The sequence below is a fragment of the Stegodyphus dumicola genome, chromosome 6, assembly GCF_044657685.1.
Source record: "Stegodyphus dumicola isolate Sdum_Otavi_A_Nest chromosome 6, ASM4465768v1".
Classification (NCBI taxonomy): domain Eukaryota; kingdom Metazoa; phylum Arthropoda; class Arachnida; order Araneae; family Eresidae; genus Stegodyphus; species Stegodyphus dumicola.
The window spans coordinates 22,845,810-22,866,047 of NC_140773.1; the positions used below are offsets into that span (position 1 = coordinate 22,845,810).

Here is a 20,238-nt window from a genome sequence, read left to right on the forward strand (position 1 = left end):
TCAAATACACATTTATAAACAAAAAGGACCATGGTCTGATACTATTTACAATTATTTACATTACGTACTATGGCCATAGTAATAAGCTAACCTGTCGTAAGAGTTCGAAGACTCACGGATCCGAACCACGACGTCATTCGTGTTCAGCACTGTATATGGACCATCCGAAGGTGACTGTAATTTAGGACTCAGTCCTTTTCGTTGAATTGGGTTCCACAACCACACCTTGTCTCCTTTGTTGGATCTCTGTCTAGTAGTTCTTGTGTCGCATCTGATCTTCATTTTTTCCGTCGCCAAGTTGACTCGCTTTCGTGCAGAACGGTGCATCCCCTCAAACCGGGCCTGGGCATCTTGGATGTGTTCCTCAGGCGATGAAGGCGCATCCGTAGGGCGACTAAACAGGCGGTCACAAGGCAGACGAAGGTCTCGACCGAAGAGCTTCTGGGATGGAGAATAGCTGGTAGTCTTGAGTTTCTTTTCGACCCTGGTATGATTTCGGCAGCTTCCCGAGCTCGATCTTTCGGACAAGGCGTCGACATTTCCAGGCGAGGATCCCTTTTGAGGATGGATAGTCATGCCATCAGATGCTGAAAGCAGCTTATTGTTTTTGAAATCTAAGGAAAAATTGTATTTCCTTAAAAAGTCCAATCCGATTATGCATGGATCTGTAATATCCGCCACATATGCCGTGTGATGGTAGGCGGCACTTCCAAACGTGATGTTTACGTTTAACTTCCCAGTTATGTCGATCTTGTCACCAGACGCAGTCTGAAGGGTAACACAGGATGGCGTCCAAATAAGTTTATCTTTAAACTGTTCAGCTAAATCTTTCCTAATGATGGTAACATTAGCTCCTGTGTCAATGATCATATTGCAAGGAACTCCATCGATATTCCCATTGATGGACAGTCCGTTATTGTTGCCACTCACTATAGAGATCTTAAGCGCTTTAAAACAGGGTTTTTCATTATCTGGCAACCTCCGTTCCTTGATATGGTCATTAATTTGTTTCCTGCGTCGTTGCTCAGAAATTGTCTCAATTTTCGTACCCTGGGGTGTTCTGCAATTCTTTCGTACGTGGCCTTCAGCTCCACAGTTCCAGCACTTTGGTTTCTTGTCAGTCCTTTTCCTTGCCGTGGCATTTAATTGTCTGTTTAAATCGTATGCCTTATTTTCCGTGCTCTGGGGAGTTCTGCAGTTCCTTCGTAGGTGGCCTTCAACACCGCAATTCCAGCACTTTAGGGTCGGTTTTGTTTCACCACTATTCCGTCTTAAAGCATTCACTGGTCTTGTCAACTCATCCGTTTTATTATCCGTGCCCTGGGGTGTTCTGCAATGCCGTCGTAGGTGACCTTCAGAACCACATCTCCAACATCTTACAGCCACTTTGTTCTCACTGCTACTCCGTATCAAAGCATCGACTTGTCTGGATAAATCATCTAAACGAGCCATCAATTGGTCCCCTGGGTCGTGGACTCGCACAGCTCTGACTGGGTAGCTATCCCTAAGAGTTGCTTGCTGGGCTGCCTCAAATTTCATGGCATACACTAAAGCGCTTTTCAGATCTTTAACATCCGCCATTCGCAGTGCTTTCTGTATTTCAGGGTCCCGGATGCCATCGATGAAACATTGCAGGGACAGGATTTCCCTTGTTCCTGTCGGGCACTCTGAAAAGGCGTGATGTGACAGCCTTTCAACATCCGCGGCGAGCTCCTGAAGCGTTTCGGTGAGCTTCTGTTGACGAGATTTTAATTGGAGCCTGCTGTAGTCTTTTAAACATTTCTCGCCGAAGCGCAGCTCCAAAGCGCCGGATAGAGCTTCGAAATCTAGCCTTTGATTTTCGGGAAGCGTCTGCAGGATATCCGCTGCGTCTGCTCTCAGAGAAGCGGCGAGATGACAGGCCTTAGCTTGGGAATCCCATCCATTCGCATCCGCAACGATAGAAAATTGTGTCCTATACACCTGCCAGGAGGTCTTCCCATCATATGTAGATAGTTTCAGAACGGAACGAGCAGGCATCGATAAAAATTTGAAACCTTCCGGATTGCTACCTGCCGTCGCTACGAATTTCTTTAAATCATCAACTTCTTTGGTGACCGCAGAAACTCTATCATTAATTTGTTGTTCCACGGCAGAAACTCTCTCTTCTATTTCTTCTTTTACCGAAGAAACTTTTTCTTCAAAGTTTCCAACTTTATTCTCAACTGCGTCAATTCTGCCCTCCATAACCTCGAATTTGTTTTCTATTACGCTGGTAATTTCTCTTTTCATCTCTTCTTGTCTTGCTTCAATCTTTTCCTGTCCTGCTTCAATCTTTTCCTGTCCTGTTTCAATCTTTTCCTGATTACATTTCATCTCTGCTTTCATTTCTTCTTTAAACGAGGCAAACGCTGATATCAGCTGTCTTAATTGCTCTTCCATCGCTCTTGTGATTGGCATTCAAACCCCACTCCTGACACCAAAAATTGTTGCGTGCGTACGGGTTCGTTATGAAATAAATGCACAAGTCCGATGAAAAATGAAAAAAAAATTATTATTATCACAACAAAAAAAATGCTTAAATTTTCTCAAATTATCATGCAGTATTACAATATCTCACAGTAGTTTTCTTTTAACTACTCAAATGTCCAATAGAACGTAATTCAAAACAGCTAAAGAACGCCAATCCGCGAATTCGCTACAATCAACAACAGTAGTTTTCTAAACAACAACAAACTAAGCAACTACTACAAACTGAGATGTTTTCCTCCTTTTATAAGATTTTAAAAATCACGCGCTAGAATTTTCCAGTACTTTCTCGAAATCAAAAAGAGATATTTATTTATTTAACGCACGCGCTCTTGTATTTTTAATTTTTCCGGCTTAGCTTTCTTTTAATATTCGTCACGCGCTGCACTGCGCGAGAAATAAAACCATTTAATTTATAATTGAACTAACATTAGCTTTTTAAATAGCAAATTCGTAACAATACTATTGAAACTGGTATTTGCCAGGTTACGCGAAAGTTAAACGAAGATTATAACTGCTTAACTTATCGCAATGTTAAACATTTTTTGAAAAAGCTCTTCTAAAGAGGTTCCTAACGTCAAATGTTTAATTTTAAGTTACTTATTAATAAATTATTTACGATTGCGCTAATTAAAATTTTAATACAGATTAAGTTTTAATCAAGCTGGTTACCAATTTTGTATTCACTGTACAAAAAAAAAAAAAAAAAAAAAAAAAGTATAAGATAAATTTGCTGTATAAACATCATTTATACAAAATCTTTGCTTACCTTTAGCGACTTCAGTTTGCTTGAACCGGTATGATATACCATTCTGAAAACTCCTTTCTGTGATATTAAATGTTGTGGAAGAGCGAGAAGAGAATCTTCTAGAAACCAGATCCGTAAGGCACGTATTTAGAATAGTCCTTCCTTTCAGGAAGAATCGTAACTGGGACATCATAACTTGAAAATCATTAGCACGACTCTGAATTTGCTGTGGGGAAAAAAGAGTATTCTCTATTATTAAATGTGTTTGTTTTTTATGCCTGGAAGTAAAAAGGAAGTATTGTAATCGCGAAAAGTTTCAAACAGCATATTTTAACGAAAATATCCATTTTGACCGCTATCGAATGCAATTTAACGATGTTTTTGCGTGATATCTGTACGTAAGGACAGAATAAAAGCCTCGCTTCCTTAAAAAAAAAATTATAAAACTGCTTTAAAATGAATTCTGAAGAGAATTTTTCGTGGCGTCTGTACGAACGTATGTGCGTACGTGCGTACGTACGTATCTCGCATAACTCAAAAACGAGTAGCCTCAAGAACGTTGAAATTTTCTATATAGGACTGCTATAACATGTAGATGTGCACCTCGTACTTTGGTTGCAATAGGCTGCACCAAACGTATATAAATATATTTATACATATATCCACTCTGTTACCCGGCTCAATGATCTCAGTTTCTTTACTCTTATATGTTTGTAAATTGTACATTTTTTGCTTTAAAAATGATTGGATTATGTTGTTTTTATCTTCCGGTTAAGGTTTTTATGCCTTTAGTAAATCTGTATGCACTATTTTTAGAATTATTAACAATTTTAAAGTTGTTTAAGTGCCGCTAAGCCTTTTTTTATGGTGGCCATTGATTGTTTACATATGAAACAGCAGACTAGTGGATTTGTTGCCAATCTAGAAAAACTTAGTTTCGCAACAACAAAGATAACGCCTTCATTTATTATTGCCAATTAAATTATGCCTAATCCTTTCTGGAAATTTTTCAAGGAAATAAGTGTTTAAGATTTACGTCGTAATTTTTAATACAGATATTTTGAGTTTTTATGTATTTTTGCCTTCTCGCGAAGTGAGACCTGAATTAATTGAATGAGAAATACTCAATCGTCTGTGAAAAACTGTTTCTTTTTTGTTTTATTTGCTTAATTTCTTTTATACATCATTCTAACTTTATTATAGTATTTGTGTAGAACATGTGGCAACGATTAGATCATTCTATTCTTTAAATGATATAAATTGTGTGCATTATGAGTTATAATATGAACGAAATATAGTACTGTTAAGTGAATCTAGCGCCAGAGTGTCGCTATGGTAAACAAATACTGGAGTGAATTTTAAAAAATGCATTTATTCTATTGTGGTTTATGCGCTGTCGGCGAAGTAGATTTAATTCAATCCAATAAGTTTAAATGAAATGCAAGAAAAAATGCGTATAATTTAATATTCCGTACAAGGAAATCATGTGGTGTATACATTAGATTTTTTTTTTTTTTTTTTACTGCCTACAATGGAAAACTGGAATTTTAATATCCAGAGTATTTATTAAAAACACTAAAATAATTAAATTACCAATGTTCAACGTAATTCTCGTTTATGAATTGAGCTTACAGTAGCGCGTAATATAATAAATAATTCAGTCGGAAAGTGGATAGTCACTCAGGCATGGGGGCCGACCAAACATCATTGTCGTTCGTTCCACTCTGAAGTGTGCTCATCTCGTATCTCCAGAACTGATGCTCTTCAGAAGTGGTTCATCAGTCGCTTGTCACCGATGTGGAAGCTCTTATCAACCATCAACATGTCTCTCTTTCCTTTCAGGCATCAAGCGCTTGTGTTACACCATCTAGTACACAATTTAATGAAGTTCAGCTTGTCGTGAGTAACGTAAAGGCTTGATCCCCAATTCATAGGTTCAGCAGGATAGCACTTCCTTGATCGTGATGCACCGGATTTCCGTACATGCTTTCTATGGCTTCCGTGTTGTCCCTCAGCATCGAAGCAAACTGTACCGTGCAGCGACACAGGGAAAATCTAGCTTTGTACACATTTTTCGACGACATCATTTCTTTCTCTGTTGCAAAACGCCTTAGAGCCATTTGGCTCGAGATTATACCTCCCTATTGTTCGTACAGCATTTTGATTTTAATATCGGATCACGATTTTAGCATCCAAAAGATTATTATTTATTATTAATGAAGTGGATATTTGAATATTACAATCTTCCCGAAATGCGATATGATCCGTTTAACAGAGTGGACGAAGGATTTTCAAAAGAGGGGGATTTTATTGCTTTATACATATACTAATTGCATAAATGAATGTTAATGATGAGTTAGTTGAAGCTGTAATAACAAACGGTTTTCATTAAAGCCTTTCGCAATAAAAGTAGTTATGCAGATGAAACTTCGAAAGCATTAATCTTTCGTAAATTGTAAGATAGTCTCTAATACACTGGTGTGCAAAAATTAAGGACGAAGTCGAAAAATTAGCACATCAACTGAACGAAGAGGCAGAGCGGACAGAAAGACCAATCAGGAGATTAAGTAAGGTGATGTACGGTAGCACATGCGCAGATATGCAGGTAGACGTAATGGGGGAGTGTCTGAGTAGTATAAAGCATGTTGTCGGTGTAAGATCAATATTTCTGGCAAAGAGATTGCACGCCGTATAGCAGTTAAAATCACACCGAGTTGCTGCCTCAGCGAGAAATGGCGAATAATCAATCTGTTAGACGACATCTGGATGCTTTTACTCGAGGTCGAATCATTGGGAAGTTGGAGGAAGGCCGCAGTGTGACAAGTGTGGCTGCAGAGTTCGGAATTGCTCACGGCATCGTTTCACGACTTTATAGACAATTTCAAACTACAGGAACAGCTATCCGGGGGTTTAGTAGTGGTCGTCCACGAGGAACCACACCCGCAGATGACCGGTATATTGCCTTTCAGGCCAGAAGAAACAGGCGGCAGACAGCGGGAGAAATCGCTAGACACACGACACAGGCGACTGGACGACCGATATCGCGTTTTACCGTGGCCAGAAGACTGCACGGTGGTGGTCTGTTTGCACGACGCCCTGTACGGTGTGTATCTCTAACACCTGCCCATCGGAGAAGGCGTTCTCTGTGGTGCCGGGAACACCGGAATTGGAGAGACAATGAATGGGGACGAGTACTCTTTACAGATGAGAGCTGATTCAGTCTGAGTAGCGATTCTCATCGTATACTCATCTGAAGAGAGCGGAGAAGCCGCAATCATCCCTCGAACATCATTGAAATGGAGGTGGCGGTGTTGTCGTTTGGGGAGGCATCATGCTTGGTAGTCGTACAGACCTTCACATCTTCGACGCAGGTTCAGTCAACGGGACCCGTTATTGTAACGAGATTCTTCTTCCATATGTGCGTCTTTTTAGAGGCGCTATGGGTCCGCAGTTCCTTTTCATGGACGACAATGCACCATGTCATCGCACAGTAGCTGCCGAACAGCTCTTAGAGAGTGAGGATATTGAACGTAGGGATTGGCCGGCACGATCTCCGTATCTCAATCCCATCGAGCATGTATGGGATTTTCTAGGCAGACGCTTGGCAGCTCGTACCTTACCACCAGTAACGATTCCGGAGCTTCGATTGGCGCTGCAAGACGAATGGGCAGCAATGCCTCAACAACTCATTGACACCCTCATTCTCAGCATTGGCAGACGCTGTGAAACCTGCCTAGCAGACAGGGGAGATCATATCACCTATTAAAGACCAGATGTTTCTTGCTGGACACCCATCACAGGGATGTTTCGGCCTTCAGTCGCATTGCGCTCCATGCTACTTTTTCAATAAAGCTTCTTTTTATCCCTCTGATTTCTCTTTTAGTAAGTGTTGCTTACACTACTCATGTGCTTACGTATTGGGGATCTTACGGTATTAAATGTGTTGATTTAGAAAGCTTTTGTACAAAGTTATATTGAAAAAACCGTCTCGTCCTTAATTTTTGCACACCAGTGTACATTAAAGTACACTTATGTGCCGCATATCATCCATTGTAATAGGCAGATTTCCCAGTGGCGCTCACATACAGATAAAAGATATAATCCTCATAACTGGACTCTTGAATGCCGTGTGAAAAGCTGAGTTACGGCATAATCGCTACCAATAGAATTAACCGAGTTTTAACTCGAAATGATAATTGGAGCTCAATGCACGAAGCACACAGCATTCCACTGTCACAGTAAATCACGACATGCTGGAGAGGATTTGAATGGTGTTTGTGAGGATCGTGAAACGAGATTTGGTGTTGGTGGGACATAGAAGCTGAAAACAGAATCGAGTACCTTTACTCACAGCATAGTGTCAGTTTCAGTGCATCATCTACGCTTATAAATACGTGCATTGAATTCTTGATAACTGTAAAAAGGACGATCTGATGAGTTAAATTTCCATTTGGTACAAGCTAACAGCCGGGTTCGGATGTGTCACAAACTGAATGAGGTTTCGGATCCAAGTTGTCAACAAGGCTTTGTGCAAACTATTAGCGGTTCCATTAGTGAGGAAACTGCGCATAGATTCGGTCTTTTGGTTAATCTGAACCTGTGGTTAAACAGAATTTGACGAAAGTTCTTTATATTCAGCTACCTAGCTAACATTTGAAGCCCTCTGTGATCCTCATACACCCTTATAACGATGGAATGTTCCAAGATAATAATGCGCCATGTCATCAGATACAAATATTTCACGACTTGGAATTGTGGATAGTTACTGCACTCGATTTACACTCATGTCCATAAATTAAGGATAATGCCAAATCAGGCAAAGGAAGAGTTAGAAACAAAACAAATTTGACATATTTGTAAAGCTTATATATTAAACAAAAGGTAAAGAGCAAAAAAAGATGCTATATGTTTGATATTATTAAAAAAATTAGCGATTTTTTCTCCCTGGAGCAAATTACAAAAAAAAACCTATTGACAAAAAACCAATATTACATGATTGGCATGATTGTTAATACATTGTATGTCTCCCAGACGATGCAATACAGTCCGTACAACGCCTAGGCATGCTGAGTATCAAATTATCGATCTGATCTTGGGGGATATTACACCACTCAAAAAGCAATGCTCTCAGTTCTGGTAGACACGTAGGAGAAGGTTGACGGGCTGCAACTCGTCGGCCAAGCATGTCCCACACGTGATCTACTGGATTCAAGTCCGATGAGAATTCCGACCAGTGCATACGGGTGATATCCTCCGATTGAAGGCATTCGCTTACGATGTTTGCACGGTAAGGACAAGCGTTGTCATCCATAAACACAAATTGTGCGCCCATGGCGCCCCAAAACAAACGGACATGATGTTCCAGAATGACGTCCCGATAGATTTCGCTTGTCATTATTCCAATTTGAACATGCAGGTCAGTTCTGGAACCCAGAATAATTCCACCCCAAACGAGCACTCCTGCACCACCGTAACGGTATCGTTCAAGGATGTTTTCTTGGTGGTAACGGGTACCTGAAGCTCTCCATATGAAAGTCCGGCGAAAATCAGACTGCAAGCTAAACCTGGATGCGTCGGAAAACATCACACAAGCCCACTGTTGCGGTGTCCACAATGCATGCTCTCTACTCCAGGCTAACCGCAGGCGACAGTGAGTTGCAGTAAGTGGAACGCAACTGACAGGTCTACGAGTATATAGACCAATCTGCCCTAAGCGTCTGTACATGGTCTGCCTTGAAATTATCGTACCAGTGGCTGAAGAGAGCTGACGAGACAGGTCTGAGGCTGTGCTCCGCCTGTTCCTTTTGGCAGTAACTTGCAAAAACCGGTCCTCATTCGGCGTTGTAACTCTGGGGAGACCTGTGCAGTAACGTCTACTCACATTACCATCATCTTGGAATCGTTGCCAAAGCCTGGAGATGACACTCTGGGCAATTCCAAGTTCGTCTGATACTTTCAGTTGGGTACGCCCACATTACAGACGGCCGATAATTCTACCCCGTAAAAATTCATCCAAATGCGTCCTTTGTGTCATAACTATTCGGTTATTGCACTGAAATGCTTATAAAGCGCCTGCGAACAATTTTACTTCTTTGCCTGTATTCCTTTTATATCACTCTCTTACACTCTCGTCATTGTGACGTACCATCGGTGTCATCTGGTTACTTCCTGAAATTTGCATATGATTCTTGAACATGTGTGTAGTGATTTTACAGGTGATATATTAATTTTAGAGTTCGATTTCCGCGTGACTCCGAATTATCCTTAATTTATGGACATGAGTGTAGATACCTAGATCGAGACGAAGAGCAGACCATATGCGTTTGATGGACAAAGCCAATCTTACTACGATGCAGCACATCCCAAAAACATGCAAGTAATGTGGCTATTGAGATAGCATGTCTAAGGAATGGTCCTGAGGGCTTCCACCAATTAACTGATTCCATACCACATTGATCTGAGCTATAAAAAGGAGCCCACTTGGCATCAGATTCCGTGATATTTGGCATGTCAGTGAAAAGCAAACTCCCGATATATGTAACTGAAATGTTTCTAGCCTTACCCAGAACCTACGGGATACTGCAATCAAAAACAACACCACAAAAAGGCAAAACATAATCATAACCGATTGCTGATTGACACAATAAACTACTGCAATACGCTACGCATTTCTAAGATGCGCGTACATGCGCTTTGCAACAAAGAGGGTGTTATGATTGCTGGAAATAATTGGTTATATGCGCAGGAAAAACTTATTTTTAACGTTAGGTTTGTGAAAGTAGAGCATCGCTGAGAAAAATATATTCAGAGACAAGTGACCAGTGAAAGTAGGCATATGATATATCAACTCGCTATCATATTCTCCCTCTGCTAGGCCAGAAACTTTCTAACTATACATGACTGAATTGTTCATACTGTACGTTTTATCAACATACGACGTGTTTTATATCTTCCCATAAAATAGTAGTTGTTTATGAAAAAAAAACTTTTCTATGTTTCCTTGTTTCCTTGTTACAGCGGCCACCACACAACCTTTTGCCACTCTTGAGATTTGCAAGTTATACTAGATTGAGCAATTTAGCTTGTAAGCAATTTTCTTGTTTCGTACGAAACGCTGTACGGCCTTCGTTTCGTACAGCTCAATTACATCCAGCCAGCATACGAAAGCCTGGAATTTGATTCCCGGCAAGGGAATTGTTGATTTTTCATACTATTCTGCTTCGAATTAAAACTAGCAACTCTATAATTGACACCCGGACAAAGTTTTGGTAGACGATAATTTGTAAATACCAGGTTTTCGTGACTCTATTATCAAGTCGGTCTTTAAATATGGGAGAATGTAAAGAATTTTCTTCTTCCTTACCGCACGATTTCGTGGTATAACTCGAAGCCCACCCGGCTGGCATCTATAGGTCTGATACTAGTGCTCTGAAATAAATATAGTAACTCTACATGTTTGTCAGTTTTGGCAACGAAGCGGGTGACTGCTTTAAGAAGGAAATATCTTCTTTTATTATATATATACCTTAAATTCGGAAAAATATATTAGTAATGTAACGTTACAACATCTTTCTATAATTAACAAGTTTCCTATCCCATGAGAAGAGATCTAATCATTTCAAGACAGTTCCTAGGTTTCCTTCTGGACTATCGAATCTAATAATAAGAATTTTCGAACATGGGTTTTGGATGCGACGTTATTGTGCACACTTTCTTTTCTATTAAAATAAAGATTTGGAGAATGTTTTAATATATTGTAATTAATCGATATAGGTGAATTTTTATTTAAATTGGATTGGATTATTCAATTATGGCAAAGCACACGAGGGCTATCTGCCTAAAGGGAGGGATGGCTTCGTGGAAGACTTTCTAAGGGAAACTGGCTCGTACACACGTTACACATAGGGAAACCAAGAAAACTCCCATGCAGTCAACCCGTTCGCGGGATTCGAACCTCGGACCAAACTACCAGTGTTCAGCGTCTTTACCGCTCGGCCATTGGTGGAACTTTTTTATTTAAATTATTCATAAAGTAAATGAAAAGTTTTATACAGTTTGCAGCAACTTTATAAAATTTTTAGTTCGCTATTACTAGTTAATGAAAAATTTCTATCTTATCTGCAGAGGCCTATCAGTGGCTTAGTTAAAGACAACTGAATAACTACACTTCGTTCTAGGATTGCTTCTTGACAAATTGACTAATTTTGACGATATGAAAAGAATATGAATTCACCTTCTTAGAGGATTCTCCACGAGGATATTCCTGTTAACGCAGCAATCATCCACAAATTTTATCTTAATTAGTTAACTAATTAAGATAAAATTTGTGGTTATTAATTAAGATAAAATTTTATCTTTATTAATAAGTAATTAAGATAAAATTATTATTTTGAATTTCTATTCTGCGAGATTCATTTATATGAAAAATCATAATAAAAATAAATCTGAAAAGTTTCAGATTTTAAATTACGTCCAAAGGGGCGTTTTTTTAACGTTTTGTGTGTTACCTTCATATGTTAAATATCATGTTCTTTGCACTTAAACTATAAAATTCAGTTCAATAGCAATGTCGCAAAATAATTTTAAAATGAGAATATCTTTAGAATTTCCGATACACAGTTCCGCTCGCTGGAGATAAAAATGTCCCCCCCCCGAGAGTGTTGCCATTGCTCGCTTTTAAATAGTTCAGTTTGTTATTCAAAAATGCGTTAAAGTTTATGCGTTTACAAAATATGAAATCGATCATAAAACAAATTCCAAATTTCAAATTGGGTCTTCCACATGCCCATATTCGTAGGAGAATTACGTCATTCAAAATTCGGTGGCTCTATGAACCGTTGTTTCATCACAATGCGAGAAATATACATACATTTATGCAGATTTTTCATTATTTAATTTCTTCAAATATAATGCAGGACTCTAACATTTGGTGGCAACAGTTTGAAAAGTGATTCGCCGTTTATAGTGATTCAACGCAAAATCGCAAAACGAAAACAATAGTCCTTCCAGGACAAAGCCCCTTTGGACTAAAAATTGCTCAACAGTTTCTTTTCCCTTCTAGTTTTTAATAACATCATGCATAACAAAAACAGTTTTTTAGGAAGTACCATGTTTTTTTTGTTATGATACAAATTTTCAGCCACCCAACCTCAAGTCAGTGGTTAGCGTCGTTGACTGCCGTGTCAAAAGGCCTGGGTTCGAATCCCGGAGAAGGTATGGATGTTTGTAAATGTATAGTGCCCGGGAGGCATGGGGTCACTCTAGATATGCGGCGAGCCGAAAGTCCTCTCGAGAGGTTGTTGGTAGGGGAGGAATAGTGGGGGTGGTTTCCTTCAAAATTCGGGGTGGAACTGAGCGAAGTCGAACTGTCACCTGTACTGTGCTCAAGGCTCTTGCCAACGACAGGCGCAAAGCTGTTATCTTTGCCAAGACGAATTTCGTGGACTTGCTCTGCTATTACTGTCAGACAAATGAGCATTAGCAACAACAGCAAAACAACAACAAGTTTTCAGAAACATCATGCCATCATATCCTTCACTAAAATACAATGCTTTCCCATACTCCATCAGCTTATGTTATAATTGCACCCCTTTATATTATGTGGTTACTTTGAAGGATAATATGTTTTATAGTAAATTGTTCTTATATTATGTTATATTGATAATTATTCTTACTTCTTAAACAACCCCCAGGGGAAGTTATTAGCTCTTATAAAGTGATTGGAAGCGTTATTTATTGAAAGTATTTTATTTACTTGCAAATATTGATAAGCTAATTGAAGAAAACTTCCCAGGAGTTTGGGACCTTATCGTGGTCTGGGGGCTCCTCCTCCTAAGGGGGGAGGTCTAATCCAAACTCCACATAGAGTGCTTGATAATGGATGAAAGTGTACAGACAGAGACGGCTGTTCAATCAGAACTTGGTTGATCTTTACATTATGGTAACTTGGCGATTTTTTGGCGAAAATTTGGCAACCAACTCTCCTACAGCAACCCTCTATTTTTTTTTTTCCCCGCCGCCATTTTGTCTTCACGAAGTAAAGACATGTTTCTTTTCTTTTTATCTACTGAACACTTCTTCCAACAATCTACCAGCCGAATTACACTTACGCTAGAAATTTTATCAAACAAAACTGCTTAATCATGACAAATATTCACTGCAAAATTGGGAAAAAGTGCACAATACCATACTCCTTACGCGTTTTTCAAAATAACACATACACATAAACCATATACACGCCGACTTATTTTTACTTAAAAAAAACCTCCCAGAATTGCACAAAAATGGCATTGCGCACACTCTTCACTATATCCATGTACACTGCTTTTGTCTCATAAATTAGAAAAATTTCACGAAAATACATGACAATTTTCTCAATCTTTAAACCCGGTAAAAAGAACATATATGAAATTACCTGATCGCGAAAAAGTATTTACCCTTTACAAATATGAACATTTCCACATATAAAATAAATAAAATATCCAAAAAGTTTTACCTCTAAATCATCTATTATATTATAAACGTCACCAACGAATTCATACCGCAACCATTACAAATACTTAGTGTCAGATATTTAAATTATTTCCATGCACGTTTACTTCAACTAAAACGTATACCAAATTCCCACAAACATAAAATTTACAAAATAACTATCATTTCATTAAAATATAATTAAATTCAAAAACACTACTTAAAATATAAATGAGCACATACATTAAATTAATAAAAATTATCTTACAATCCTAATTACTTTAAACTAAATCATTGCTAATAACAATTTTCCCAATAATACCAAATTCCTTTCCACGTTACATTTAGAACAATGCATAAAAATAATATCCTCAAGTAATTAAAAATACTAACTTACCTAATCTTCTTCAGAATCTTGATTACGTGTCCGATAAACTTTTCTTCTTTCTGTTTCAGGATCTTTAAAATCATACTTATATTTCACAGCAAGGTACCAGGTAAAATAAATAACTTAATAAAACATCTTTATTTCTATCTCGCACAACTTTAAACAAACATTTATTACTACCCTTTTCAATCCCACTAAATACCCATTTCGAATTCACTTTAGTTACGGCCATGGGATCCAAAAATTAACCAACACTGTTTCACACAACACAGAATAAGCCAAATACAAAATTTCCAGATTTTTTCCCGATTTCCCCCCTTTTCCGATTAAAGAACCGTAATTCGTCCATTAATATCACATGACATATGCCATGATCTCTCATTTCCATCACACAAAATAATGCGTAATCGGAACTGAGTACTGCTCACATTATTACCAAAGTCCCAGGTAGTAACCTTTATTGCCTCCAAAATGTCGCCAAACTACCAGTTACCATATTGTAAAGATCAACCCAGAACTTATTGAGGAGACTCGTTCACTTATTAGTGAACTAGCAACTTGTCTAGAAGATGCCTCTAGAGTTACAATACCTCTTCGTAAGAGGATCTTTAAAGCACAAGAAGTGTTATTTGGTTATATTGTTTCACAAGCATTGGAAATAGAGAACCTGAAAGGAAAATTAGAAGTGATAAAGAAACCACAATCTTTTATTGAAAAGTCCTTTGCTGAAATTGTTCAAGCACAAAAAGTTGAAAAGAAATTGATTCAAAAGAAGGATAAATTTAAGAAAAAAGAAGAACATGTAGCATTGTTATACCCTAAGGTGAAAGGGGTGTCATCTGAAGAAGTGAAAATGAAGTTGGTTGAAGCAATAGATCCGGCTCAGCTGAAGATTGGAATAAAAAATGTGAGAAAATTTAACAACGGAGGAATTGTTATAGAATGTGTAAATAAAGAAGAAGTTGAAATTTTAGAAGAAGAAATAAGATCAAATATATTGCTGAAAGAAGATGTTGAAACAAAGGCTCCAAAAAAAAAAGTCCAAAGATAATATTATATAATATAGAAGCTGATTTAAAAAAGAAAGAGATTCAAGAATCGGTGATTAAACAAAAGCACATTTTTGAAAATGGAGGTTTTGAACTTTTGTTTTCAATTAAAGCAAAAAATAATAAGTTGCATTGGATGGCTGAAGTTCAGCCTGCCAAATTCAAATCCATAATAAATCAAGGGAAAATTAACTTGAAATGGTTCCGAATATCGATTAAAGAGTATTTGAATGTTGTTAAGTGCTTCAAGTGCCAAGAATTTGGTCATTTTCATAAAAATTGTATAAATAGTCAGATTTGTGCTAGATGTGCTCGAAAAGGTCACAACCATTGAGATTGTAAGGAAGATCCAGAATGTATAAATTGTAAAGAAGCCAACAAAAAATATAAACTTGGGTTAGATTCTAGACATTCTAGTCTAGATAAAAATTGTGAATGTCTAAAAAGACAATATGATTTATTGATTAGAAGAACTGATTATGGTTAATGGTTCTATTAAATTAAAATATGCAAAGAATTTGTATTTTTGTTTGAAAATGTAATAAGTTATTAATAAGATTAATAGTTTGTTAATATTGAACTTGTAAGAAAAGAATATGTTTAGTCTCTGTTTTAATTATAAAATAATTTTTGTTATTAAAGAAAATGATCCAATTTTATGAAATACAAATTGTATAAATGATTTATTTTATGTATGAAATAGAAGTTGTATAAATGATTGATTAAAGTTTTGTGATCCTAAATAGGATATTTTGTTATGTAAAATTTTAATGTAAATGTGTAAATTTAATAAATTTAATGATTTGTATTTTTGATTTTGATTAATAAAAGGATATTTGTTGGCGAGGTCAATGGATCTTTCGGCCAGTAGCGGGTACAGTATGGTGGTTGTATTTTATCCTAAATAGAAGTTCCATTAAACCCTGCATATACGAAAGGTTGCAGGATAGATTACCAGTCTTACCAGTCTTACTTCTTAAACAAAACAATTGTAATAATATTTATTATTCCCAGTTACAGTTATTCACTAATATTTATTAAATTTGTATAGATGCATTAGGTATTTTTTCGGAAACAGGCAAGATGAAAATTTAGCAACGCCTTCGCCGGGAATAGAACCATGGACCTCTGGAATACCGGCCCAGCGTTCAGAACCACTACACCACGAGGGCACACTAGGAAGGCGGGAGAAGTACCTTATATACTCCCCCTTTTAAAGGGCGACTGGGGTTTTTAGGGGACCCAGTCACCAAATCCTGGGTGAGGAGAATCATCATCCAAAACCCTTTTAGTTCGGGCGCAAATGTAGGGGCACTAGGTATTTTTTGGAAGCAGGTAAGATGAAAAATTAGCAACGCCTTCGCCAGGAATCGAACCATGGACCTCTGGAATACCGGCCCAGCGTGCAACGTCCAAAGGTGTCCAAAGATCCAACGTTGCGTCGCATTCCACTACACCACGAAGGCACGCTAGGAAGGCGAGATAAATACCTTATAAATTAAACAGCATAAACATTTTCAAAAGTTTATTACTTACATCTTCTGAAAGAGAAAACTATATAAATAATAAATATTATTACAATTATTTAGTTTAAGCTAGGTATCCAGATATTTTACTGCATTTGTCTTCTATGGAATTTATGCATGATCATCCTTTCCCAAGCAAATATCGTGTATTACTTCTACTGCAAAACCCCTTTGTTTCATATCCTAAGCATCGAATGAGAGAAGCCTCCACGGATGATTTGACAAATCGGGAAGGTCGTCCAACGAAAGCTGCATGTAGGCTTGTTTATCTGACATCATTATTCAGCGATAACAAAATCGACGAAAATGCCTTTCGTAAATATCAGTCATATTATTCAGCAAAATGACGTGCAAATTTCGCTTCCATTTTAAATTTTGGATAATTTTTTCTTTCTCTCATCTACGCGGAAGGATTGCTTAAATATTACGCCCAAATAAAACTTCTCTTAATTTTTTTTAATATGAATGGTTTCAAATTTTAACGATCACCCAAAAGGGTTTGTTAAGGGTTTTCACGCTCTCGCTGAGTTCGCAGTCTTCCGTTACACTTCCTCCTACTAAACCTTCATTTATTTATTTATTTATTTATTTTGTGTGTGTTTGTGCGTGCGTGTATCTTTTAACTTTATTAAGTATCATTTTCTTCGCACTTTCACTATACAGAATTCAGCAGCAAAATTACAAACGTTTCAAAAAGAAGCATAGTAGTATAAGTTTAGAATTCCGGATGCAACGTTAAGTGTTGGCAGTTTTTCTGTTTTTTTTTTTTTTTTTTTTTTTTTTTTTTTGTTTTTTTTGTTTTTGTTTTTGTTTTGTTCTGTTTTCCTCAGTTCATCATATTAATGTTCAGTTTTCTTACTAAGATAGCTTTAAAAAACTTTTTTTTCTTTTTATTATTAACATTTTGTGTGCCTGTGTGCTTACTTTATCTATTAAATCAATGGCGCTTACACCACATAAAGTTCGATTCAACAGCAAAATATCAGAACATTTAAAAACAGCATATCTTTAGAAATTCCAATAGACAGTCTCACGCGCTGGAGATAAAAATGCTTTGTTCCGACAGCCTTGCCTCTGTTTGCTTTGCAATCGTTGAGCTCGTTAATCAAGAATTCGTTAAAGCTTTACAAAATATGAAACAGACAATTAAACAAATTCAAAATTCGGGCTTCCGGGTGCCCATGTTCGGGTGAAGGACTACGATACTGAGCATTTTTGATGGCTCTAGGTACCGTTGTTTTTTCACAATGAGAGAAACATACCTACATTTATGCAAATTCTTCATTAATTTAATTTCTTTAAATACAGGGTGATTCTAAATTGCTTTTACATATTAAGAGGGAGGATAGTACCCATCCAGACGAGCAATAATTATCATAGAACATAGTATCGCATTCCACTCTGAGAGGCAGAAAAGAGGAAGTAGAGACGCATCGAAGAAGGACAAGGAGACTATCGAGAATTAACCGTATGCAAATTCGCACTGAGAAGAAGCAGCATTTTGCTCTTAATTGGTACCGGAGAAAGCCAATCAGAGCAAATGGTGTCCTTGAAAAAAACCACATCATCGCTTCAAGTATTAGGGCAGGTATCCTAGGTGATTACCTGGTAGGCCCTTACATCATGCCAAACCGTCTGACCGGCGTAACATACCATATTTTCTTCGAGCAAGTACTTCCCAGTTTATTGCAGGCTGTTCCGCTTCCCATTCAGAGAGACATGTGGTCTAGGACCTTTTCTTCTGAGAGCAGATGAAATCTTCATTGTAGGAAACACCTGTGGTCTAAGCATAAGATCTGATGGCGAGAATCGTTATTGCAGCAGACAAAATTAACACAACACCAGGAATCTTTGGGAGGGTGCGCCCAGACTTGACAGGACTAGAACCATAGCTCCATCCTATGGTAGGCGAAGCTTGGCAGGGTCCGTACTGGTACTGTCGTTTCTGTTGCCTTCGCTGTGGGGACGTTCTCATGTAGATATTAAGTGCTGTGTCGAGGGAGACGGCTCCCCGCGCAGCCCTCAGTGTGACTGATTGTGGCCATGAACATGAGAAGTCCCTGCAGGCTGTTCGGTGGGTTGGCGCCCCGCCGACACAGTCGTCCGAGTGGGGCTGTTAATCATGTTAAGACAGCTCTCTGAAGCAGCCAGGTAATGAATAGTCCCAAACTTGGTGTTAATGTACAACGACGCACGTGGTTGGCATTTTGAACACGTTCTGTAAGTATTTTACTAAACAGTAAATCTAATTGAGCAACTTTTGATCTCGTTCATTCGCTTTCCCAACACTGTTGCAAGTTCAGGATGGAATTCTAATGTTACTCTTTTCTGCCTCTCAGCGTGGAATGCGACCCTATGTGCTATGGAAATTATTGTTCGTCTGGATGGGTACCATCACCCCTAGGAGTTTGTAAAAGCAATTTAGAATCACCCTGTATAACACAGGGCGATAATATTTGGTGGCAATAACTTGAAAAATGCTACGCTGCTTACAATGGTTCAACGCTAAATGCCGTTTCGAGACTGATATTTCATTCAGGACCAACATCCCTTTTGGGCTGGAAAAAAACTGTATACTTGTAACTTGTGTACTTGTGACACCGATTTTCATCTTCTCGAAATCATTCTTACACTCAGGCCTGCCTTTAGCCATAGGCGACAAAGGCATCCGCTTAAGTGCCAGTCTATGGAGAGAAAAGCCAAGTTCTTATCACAAGCAACAATATCTCGGTAGAGTATTAAAATGCTACATTGAAACTGAGCTAAAGTCGGGCTGTCACCTATATGGTGCTCAAGGCTCTTGTCAACGACAATTTGGCGCATTTAACTCCTGTCAAGATGGATGTCGTCAACTTGTGCTGACCACTGTCAGACAAGTGAGATTGGTAACAACAACAAGTTGTTAAAGTATGTTTCCTTTCCATATTTTCATAAAGTTTATCGACTTTCGATAAATATTGATAATTTGGAAATCATTCCGCAAAAGGCATGAACTCGCCAACTTGCACCCTAAGAACCGGGATCTCTTTTTAAAATACTTTTTGAAAGAAACTAGATCGTATTTACATATATTAAGCACAAGAAAACAATGAAAAGTTCCATCCAGGAAACCTTTTTACCGACATTTCAAGCTCAAATTCAGCTAACACTGTTCAGTATCGGGGTTTAACTCTTGGACCATTGACTGAGCAGCACTTTCTTTATCAAAGCAGACTCTATATTACAATTTGGCTATACCTAAAATTTGTAATTTACAGATTGGACGATTATGTGTTTGCCTGTTACGCGAATAAGCGCTGTGGCCGTTATTACAAGGGAGATATCTAGAGAGATTTTGATTTCTCCTACAGTTATAATGACATACTATTTCTACCAGTTTTGCAGGGTTTCTCTGTTCTCTTTACAATAATACTTACTAACGTATAAAGAAAGAATATAACTTCCAGAAGCAAAATTTTTAGGTCACTACAGCATTTGTATTTATGGCCGTAGGCTGCAAGAATTAGGTTGCTGAGCTGAAGCCCTGTCCCAGATTAAATGCAAAGCCTA

The 20,238-nt window shown here is 38.0% G+C and overlaps 1 protein-coding gene across 3 annotated transcripts in view; it reads right to left on the bottom strand.

The window, feature by feature from the left end:
* The window catches only part of LOC118180634 (uncharacterized), a 53,293-nt gene that overhangs the window by 17,091 nt on the left and 15,964 nt on the right, over positions 1–20,238 (bottom strand). For 2 of the 3 annotated variants that reach the window (XM_035349703.2, XM_035349702.2), the window contains exon 2: positions 3,278–3,482. In XM_035349703.2, the coding sequence (XP_035205594.1) occupies positions 3,278–3,449 (172 nt within the window). In that variant the 5' untranslated portion in view covers positions 3,450–3,482. Of the gene's footprint in view, positions 1–3,277; positions 3,483–20,238 lie in introns of those variants that run through there. The other variant, XM_035349704.2, reaches the window with a different exon arrangement.